The sequence below is a fragment of the Mus caroli genome, chromosome 11 (assembly GCF_900094665.2).
Source record: "Mus caroli chromosome 11, CAROLI_EIJ_v1.1, whole genome shotgun sequence".
NCBI lineage: Eukaryota > Metazoa > Chordata > Mammalia > Rodentia > Muridae > Mus > Mus caroli.
This window is the reverse complement of record NC_034580.1, coordinates 49,739,911-49,748,955: the sequence shown is the minus strand read 5'-3', so window position 1 is coordinate 49,748,955 and position 9,045 is coordinate 49,739,911. Positions and strand designations below refer to the sequence as shown.

Here is a 9,045-nt window from a genome sequence, read left to right as displayed (position 1 = left end):
CTCACTTTGTAGACCAGGCTGGCCTCGAACTCAGAAATCCGCCTGCCTCTGCCTCCTGAGTGCTGGGATTAAAGGCGTGCGCCACCACGCCCGGCCTGGTGGGTACTTTTGGATCCTGTTGTAGAAGACTTAAATATCAAGCAAGGTCATGGATGGATTCTTCCGTGCTTTGTTCCAAAAGGTAGCTTTTGGTTATCTACTAAAGCTGGAATTGTGCGTTTTAAGAGCACTCGGTACACCCTCCTCCCACTGAGAGATGAGCTTCCACAGCAAACTAGATGACTGAACCATGTAAAGGCTCTTAACTCTTACTCTAAACAAACAAGAACTAAAACCTGGCTCCTTCACCTTTGCAGCTGCCGTGCAGACCCTCTGCACACAGGATTCTGAGTTTCTCCTGGTGTACAGTTAGCATCTCCTTCCTCTCTCCCTCTATGGGAAGGCAGCATCTCACATTCCTTTTGTTTTGTTTTGTTTTGTTTTTATTTATCTTTGAGATAGGGTCTCTCTGTGTAGTCCTGGCTATCCTAGAACTTGCTACATAGATCAGACTGGCCTCGAATTCCAAGAATCTGCCTGCCTCCCTCTCCCAGTGTTGGAATTAAAGGTGTGTTGTGCTAACAGGCTGGGCCTAATATCTCATGTGTCTTGAAATCACTTCCAGAAAACCCATCAGTTTCTTGGGCAACTTGTAGCAGATCTGCAAGCCTCACTTGATTGTTTAAGATAAGTTTCAAGATTGCTCTCTTTGTTTTGGAGCTGGCTGCTCGGAGTAAAATCTTCCAGACATTCTTCTCATTCTAGCCTAGTCAGGGTGCGATCACTGTGACTTGGCAGCTGTGATTAGTATCGTCCAGTCCCAGAGACTCCTAAACTAAGCTCTCCTCATGGCTGTAGCTTCATGGTCAGAACTTGAACAGCTTTATAGAAAGGAGTCTTTATAACATAATGGAAGGCTGTAGCTTTGTGGTAAGGTAGAAACAATAGCAGCCAATTTCGGAGATTCTTCACACCACTTACCAGTATTTGAAGACTGAAAGTTAATGTGACCGACAGACAGCTGCTTTAGCTGTAGCCATGGTGATAAATGTTTTCCCACAGCCTGGAGGCGTGGAAACAGGAATACATTTTGGAAGCTGCAGAAGTCTGGACTTCTCAAACCAGTGCTTTTCTGATAGGGAACATGTCTGTCAGCTCTGACATCTTCTCAGTCTGCTGTGACTTCCAAGTAATGTGTACATTAAGAGGGTCTCTGGGTGAGCAACTGTTGAGACGCATCCTTCAGAGAAGACCACTTGGACACAGGTTCAAGACAATAAAAAGGCTTGATTAGCTGGCTGGCAGCTACACTGGATATTCAGTCCCTGGCTTTTCTCAGGTGGGGCTGTGAAGCAAAAGAAAACAAAACAAAACCCCAAAAATACAAAAACAAAAAACCAACCCCATCCTGGGTTGACACACACCTTAGTTAGGGACTTTCCCGAACTGTGGGCCTTGATGAATGACGTCCTTTCGTTTCCTGTGGCAGATGTCGCTGCCCCTGACCTGGGTCCAGGCCTGAATGGAATGCCCATCATGGCGTCCATTGTGCTGAAATCTGCTCCACAACAATGGCAGTTCATTCTCTGAGAGTTCCACATCCCACACACCACTTTCCTTTGTTAGTTCCTCTGCTTCTGAGCTGCTTTCTGGTTGGGACAGTTGTACCTTCCAGCCTTTGATAGTAAAGTATATGAATTCGACAAATGTTAAATGGAACCTCGAGTGAGTACGGCAAATCGCAGTGGCCATTACTGAAAGATGACTGACTGTCTTTAGTGCTTACAGTTGGGTCAGGATGCCTGCCTGTGGCCTGCTTGTGTTTCTGGAAGCAGACTTGAAGTTTCCAATTTCTGAGCAGATTGCATTGCTAAGGAACCCAGGCTTGTCTGGTTTAAGTCTACTCTTGACGTCTTCCCTGGTCTCCTGAACTCAGAGTAACAGGAAGTGGGCTGGGACAGCTTCTGAAGACCCCCCAAAGAGACTGTCTTTCCCCAAGAGCTCCATCTCCCCAGGACAGGAAGTGGCTCAGAGGCTAGAGCTGGAGTCTGTGTAGTAGAGTGCGGTCAGAGGGGGATTTGAGTCTCTTGAAACTAGATTTGGTAGTGTCAATTGGCAGGCTGAGGAATTATTCTGTTATTAAGTCATTATCTTTTCCTGTCCCTGTGATGAGGATTTTCTGTGGCCTGACCACTACCATGATTCCCAATCCCATGTTTTTATTCTTCATCCCGTCCTTTATTTCTAACTAAAGCAGCGTCAGTGTTTACCGTGTGAGCCACAAGTAGACCCACTGGGTAGAGCAGGCCAGCCCATTAACCAGAGCCTCACTATGAATCCTGGTGAGGCTCTGGGGACAGGTAGTAAATGAGAGTGTTTTGTGACTTGCTTATTGCCCGTGTTCACGACCAGAGAGGGACATCAGACCAGAGAGGGACATCAAGGAAGATATAATGTGACCTCCCAGACGCTCTGGCATCTTCTATAAGCACCCACCTACTGCGTGTTATTTCCACTGAAGCCATTGTTTTGCAGAAAAGGAACGGTCTGGGTGGGGCGCCCCTCCTGCTCTTTGTTCTTCCTTCCTGCAGTGCAAATGTGGTGGCCGCAGAAGGGAGGGAAGGCAGACTGCTGATCACCATGGGCTGCAGACAGGGAGAGAAGAGCCTGGGTTCTCAGCAGCACCAGAACTTGTACTAGCTCAGACCTGCCATGTTTCAAAAGGGAAGAAAAATAAGTCTCCCACCCCACCCCCCTTTTTTTATTTTTATTTTTTTTTTTGTTTTCTGAGACAGGGTTTCTCTGTAATAGCTTTGGCTGTCCTGGAACTCACTCCGAAGACCAGGCTGGCCTTGAACTGTAACTTCTTTTTTTTTTTTTTTTTTTTTTTAAGATTTTATTTATTTATTATATGTAAGTACACTGTAGCTGTCTTCAGATCTCATTACAGATGGTTGTGAGCCACCATGTGGTTGCTGGGATTTGAACTCAGGACCTCCGGAAGAGCAGTCAGTGCTCTTAACCGCTGAGCCATCTCACCAGCCCCCGAACTGTAACTTCTTTTGTTAAACCACTGTTTGGTGGACTTCTGGTTATTCAAAACTAGGCATAGTCTAAAGTAATATTGATAGGTTTAGTAATTTATTCTTCAGTGTAATAGCTCAGATTCTTGTATTTTCACTATAAAAACCATTTGTGAATCCTTATGCTATAGAGTGGCTGTGGTTTGTCTTTTCCAATAGATAATGAACCCCTTGAAGCTAAAGAAACTTCTTTTAAAAATTTTATTTGTTTGTTTTTGAGACAGGGCTCTCTATTATGTAACTCTGGCTGATCTGGATTTGCCTTATAGACCAGACTGGCCCTGAACTCACAGAGATCCATCTGCCTCCCAAGCGCCAAGACTAAAGGCATACAGCATCACTGCCTGGCTTTGTTTTTTGTTTTGGGGGGTTTTGTTTTGTTTTTCTTTGAGACAGAGTTTCACTCTATAGCTCTGGCTGTCCTGGAACTTGATATGTAGACCAGGCTAGTCTCAAACTCTGAAAGATCTACCTCCCTCTGTCTGTCTTCTGAGCATTGGGAATAAAGGTGTGAGCCATCATGCACATTCCTTGAATATGAAGGACGGTCCTTTACTATAGTTTAATTATCAAAACTAGGGGGTTCATGGAATACCATTGTTTAAATTTTTTTCTTCCCTCCTAACAAGGCCCTTTGTTTTTTGGTTTGTTTCTTTGTTGTTTTGTTTTGTTTTTGTTTATTTGTTTTTTGAGACAGGATTTCTCTGTATAACTCTGGCTGTTCTGAAACTCACCCTGTAGACCAGGCTGGCCTCTCAGAGATTTGCCTGCCTCTGCCTCCCGAGTGCTAGGACTAAAGGCGTGCGCCCGCCACCACCCAGTTAACAAGGCCCTTGCTAGTAGGAGGAACCCCTTTCCCTGAGTCTGGTACAGTTACTTATCTCTCACCACTACCTCTAAAGATTGTAGGCAGGCTCTGGGAACAGTGGTTAGGGGGGCATTTGCTCTCTTGTTTGACACAGAATTTCATATAGCCCTGGCTGGCTTAAACTCCCGGGTAGCTGAGTTCTGATTCTCTTTTCTCTACCCTGAGTGCCAGGATTAGAAGTATGTCCTTATCAGCTGTGCTGAATGAGCACAGGGCCTTGTGCATGGAGGCAGGCACTTTACTAATCCAGGCACATCTCCAACCCTGCTTTTGTTGAGACAGGTTTAACTAGGCTTGTCTGGAACTCATTGTATAGCTCAAACTCTATTCACAGTGATGGCGATCCTCTTGTCTTATCCTGCAAACTGTTAAGATTACAAATGTGAGCCATCACATTGAGGGTATGAGGATGGCCTAGCTGGGTCCTGCTCTTCCCAAGAAAGGGGGGTGTGATGTATCTCACTGCTTTTTTTCTTTTTAATTGTTCTTCAGTATTGAGTATTAGACCCAGGGCCTTTGAGACAGGGTCTCACTACAGCCCAGACCAGCCATGATCATGTTATGTACTGCAGGCTGGCCTTGAGTGCAGATCTCATTGCCTTTGTCCTGGGATTATAGGCACACATCAGCAAATGTGGGCAGTTTTCTCTCTCTTTTTTTTTTTTTCTTTTCCATTTTTCCGTGTGTATGGGTGCATGTGCACCCCTGAACCTAATAGTGGGAATTGCCCTCCTTTTTTTTTCAATGAAGCAGGATTTCTTGGTTAAGCACACAGTTCCCTGACAAGGCTCATCTTCCTAGGGGCTCTGAACTCTTAGTATAGTAAGCACTTTAACCGATGAGTAATCTCTGAGGCCCCAAAGCTGTCTTGCCTAGCAGTCAGCAGTTAGCTGTTCAGCAGTGTGTCTCAGTGGGGACACTGCTGTCACTCTGCCATGAAGTATAACCCTTTCTGCCCCAGACTGTCTTTCACACCACAGTTAGCATCCTTGGCTCCTGCCCAGTAAATTTTTGGTAGCATCCCCTAAGTGGTATATCTGAAGACTCCTTCAGTGAGGAGCCATTGTTCTAGGGGACAGGGTGTAGCTCAGTGGTAGAGTATACACTCTGCAGCCTGTGAGGCCCTGGGTTCCCAAGGCCCAGGAACAAGAAGGAAGGGAGGGAAGGAGAAGGGCAGTTGTGGGAGGGGAGGGGAATCATTCTATAAATTTGGAATGTCTGAATTATGAGAGTGATGACTTGCTTTCTATAAAAATTTTCAAGTATCCAGGCATGGTGTGGTGCACCTATAACCCCATTGTTGGGAAGTGGAGGCTAGAGAATCAAGAGTTCAAGGTTAGCCTCAGCTACATGGGGAGTTCAAGGCTAGCCAGAGCTACATGAGATTCTGTCTCAAAAATCATTCATAGGTGACATTTTTAAATAGCCATTGACAGATTAGTGTGTTTTTTAGCTTAATTCCATTCAGTCATTTATTAGTCATGTTTAATGAAATGATAAAGGATTTGGTTGTATATATTTTTTGTAACACGAATGAGGATCTTATTAAATGTTTCCATTTAGAATCAAATATGTCACCTCAGACATCCACTGAGATAAAATGTATCTAGAATAGTCCATTCTTCCCAAATTACACAGCTCACGGTTAGAACTGCTGGGGAGACGGATGTGCCCGGCCGAGGTTAGAACTGCTGGGGGGATGGATGTGCCGGCCCTAGGTCTACTTTAAGATAAGTAGTGACTGGAGTTCTAATCGTCTTAACTGCTCATTTCTCTGTTCCTTTTAGAACTGGTCCCCAGGAAAGATCTTCTCACAGAAAATGTGCCGTACTGTGATGCGCCAACCCAGAAGCAGTAAAGCTTCCAGGATAAACCCACCTCTGCTCCATCCCACTTTAAATACATACCTGGCAACGGTCCTGGACATGCACATGTTTCTCTCCGAAGCGCACGTTGCAAATGAGCGACAGGCTGAGGGCTACAGAGGAAATAGACATGCCTTTCACTGACATGGGCAACTGAAGGCCTGGGGAGGCAGGACACTCCTCTCTTTCCCTTTGGTAGGTCTTACGGTCTTACAAAGCTGTTTGCCAGTGAAGCACCTTACCAAATTGGTGACTTTTCATCTCATGGGACACACATAGCTAAATACAAAATGCTACATTAAATTGATGTTTAATCCCAAAATATTAAGTTGGTAAAAAATTAACATTTTTCTTCCAGCTCTCTTCTGAAAGCAGCCATTGTTTCCCAAAGTCCCGTGGTTATTTCTGCGGCTAACAAATAATTACGTAGTGTATTTCTCTGCATTCTTACAAAGACAACATTCCCCTTTTTGTTTTGTATGTATGGGTGTTTTGCCTGCTTAAATGTCTATGCACCGTGTGTATGCAGTACCGTGCCTGCAGAGGTTGGGAGAGGGAATTGGATCCCCTGGGACTGGAGTTATAGATGATCATGAGTTTCCTAGAAGAACAGCCAGTGCTCCAAAGCACTGAGCCATCTCTCTAGCCCCTGTAAAGACATTAGATAGATGAAATATCAAAGTCACTCTGGGTCACTATAGAATAGAGACATCCTCTTTAGGAAGTAGTGGTCCTCTGTCAGATGGCTTGTGGTCTTTGTAGACTGCTGTGAAATGCTGTAGATTTTTCTCTCTCTCTCTCTTCCTCCCTCCATCCCCCCTCCCTGCCTCTCTTTTGAGATAGGGTCTCCCTGTGCAGTCCTAGCCATGACCTCTAAGATCCACTTGCCTCTGCCTCCCCAGTGCTTTACATAATTTGATCTCTAGTGTTCCAAATAACTAATAGTAATAATAACAATTGGATTTTATCAAAGTTAAAAACATTTACATAACGATTAGTGAATAATTATAGATGAAATATCTGTCATATATAGGATGATTCTATAAAACATATTTTACCAGGATGAAAAAAGGGTTATCAGACTATATAAAGGACTTCAAGTATTCGAAAGCAAGTAGGGGCTGAGATGGCTCAGAGGTTAAGAACTCCTGCTGCTCTTCCGTAGGACCCGAGTTCAGTTCCCAGCACCCTTTCAGGTAACTCACAGCTGTTACTCCATTTCCAGGGGATCCTGTGCCCTCTACTGGCCTCCAAGGGCACTGCATTCACATGTATAGACTCAAACCAACAGTAACACACAGATGCATAATAAAGGAATCGTGAAACAAGCAACTCAACTACACAGAAATGATTTCCTGTTTATTGGTGTCTTGCTGCTTTGTGTGTCAGCTTACTACTTGCATGCCTGGTGCCCACAGAGACCCCATAAAGGTTGTCAGCTACCTTAGAACTCCTCTCTTATAAAGGGTTGTGAGCCGCCATATGGGTGCTGGAAATTGAACCTCGGTCATCTGTAACAGCAGCCAGTGTTTCTTAACTACTCAGCCATCTCTCCAGTCCCTCAACCCAACTTTATAAAAGTAATATTTGAACAGATGCTTCATCAAAAAAGATACATGGAAGCTGTCAGGATTGCCAGTCTTGGAACCCACAGGATGGAACGAGAGAACCAAATTCTGCAAGTTCGTGCTTCATGCACACACAATCACAGTTTTGAATTTTTTGTTTTGGTCTTTTGAAACAGGGTTTCTTTGTGTAGCTTTTTCTGTCCTGAACCTCACTCTGCAGACCAGGGTGACCTCAAACTTACAGAGATCTCTGCCCGCCTCTGCCTCCCAAGTGCCACCACGCCCGACTGCAAATGACAGATATAGTGTGAGAAGTTGCCAGCACATTAACAGACACTAGGAATTAAAATCATAGTGACATGGTTATGTGTCTATTAGAATGGCCAAAATCTGGACGGTTGACAATATCAAGTATTGGCAAGGATATGACTTTTCTGAGACAGGGTCTCACTTTGTAGCCTTGGCTAGTCTGGAACACATTATATTTATTTATTTTTTCCTTATTTTATCAAATCCCTAAATTATCTATCATCCTATTGGCTCAGGACAGATTCAAGTTTTATTGTGATGGTTGCTTTTGCACTGCTGTGATAAAACAGGTGAAGAATAACTTAGGGGTTTGTGTTACATCATGGTTTCATTCCAATACCATAAGGCAACCCCTCAACAAAACATGGCAGCAGGCAGGAAACACTTGGCTAAGCCTGGCAGGGAGTGGGTGGGCAGGCATAATGTTAAAATGACTGTTTCTAGTGACCTACTTGTGCCAATCAGGTTCCACCTCCTAAAGGTTCCACATACTTCAAAATAGCCCCATGAGCTGGGGGAAATAAAAAACAAAAAAACAAAAAAACCAAAACTGTGGGAGACATTTGAGAGTCAAACTGTAACGCGTGTGTGTATGTATGTTCGTGCACTTGGGTGTGCACCTGTGATTGCATACATTTACATGCTATGACATACATGGAAGTCAGAATAATTTTGGGAGTTGATTCTCTGGGACTTGAACTTGGGTTGTGGCAGCAAGCACCTTTTTTTCTACTAAACGGTCTCATTGACCTGCATTATATGTGTAACTTGAGTTGGAATTGTGAAGGCCTGAGGCTATAGCTCAGTGGTATGAAATTTATCCAGTACTTACAAGGCCTGAGGTTCAATCTCCAAGAAAACCAGATGAAACAGAATGAGTGAGGATTGATAATTCTGTGCGGAGTCTGTGGGGGTATGGGCTGCAATGTCCACACAGACTGTGCCTGTCTTTGTCAGGTATCCCAAGGATACCTGGAGATTCCCATGCTGCTCTGTTAATGTAAAAAAGAACGCTAGGGATGTGGGTTCTGTTAGCTGAATGCTTGCTTGGTGTGTATGAAGCCCTGAGTTCTATCCCCAGCACTGCCTAACCCAAGTAATTCCCAACACTTGGGGGTGGGGCTAGCGGCTTGAAGATCAGAAGTTCAAGGTCAATCTGAGCTTCATAGCAAGATTGAGGTTAGACTGATGTGAGACCCTGTTCAACAAATAATGAGCCGGGCGTGGTGGCGCACGCCTTTAATCCCAGCACTCGGGAGGCAGAGGCAGGCGGATTTCTGAGTTCGAGGCCAGCCTGGTCTACAAAGTGAGTG

At 44.6% G+C, this 9,045-nt stretch overlaps 1 protein-coding gene across 3 annotated transcripts in view; it reads left to right on the top strand.

Moving 5' to 3' along the window:
• The window catches only part of Lyrm7 (LYR motif containing 7), a 27,783-nt gene that overhangs the window by 11,043 nt on the left and 7,695 nt on the right, over positions 1-9,045 (top strand). For 2 of the 3 annotated variants that reach the window (XM_021177324.2, XM_029484246.1), the window contains exon 5: positions 5,778-7,187. In XM_021177324.2, coding sequence (XP_021032983.1) covers positions 5,778-5,848 — 71 coding nt within the window. In that variant the 3' untranslated portion in view covers positions 5,849-7,187. Of the gene's footprint in view, positions 1-5,777; positions 7,188-9,045 lie in introns of those variants that run through there. The other variant, XR_002379152.2, reaches the window with a different exon arrangement.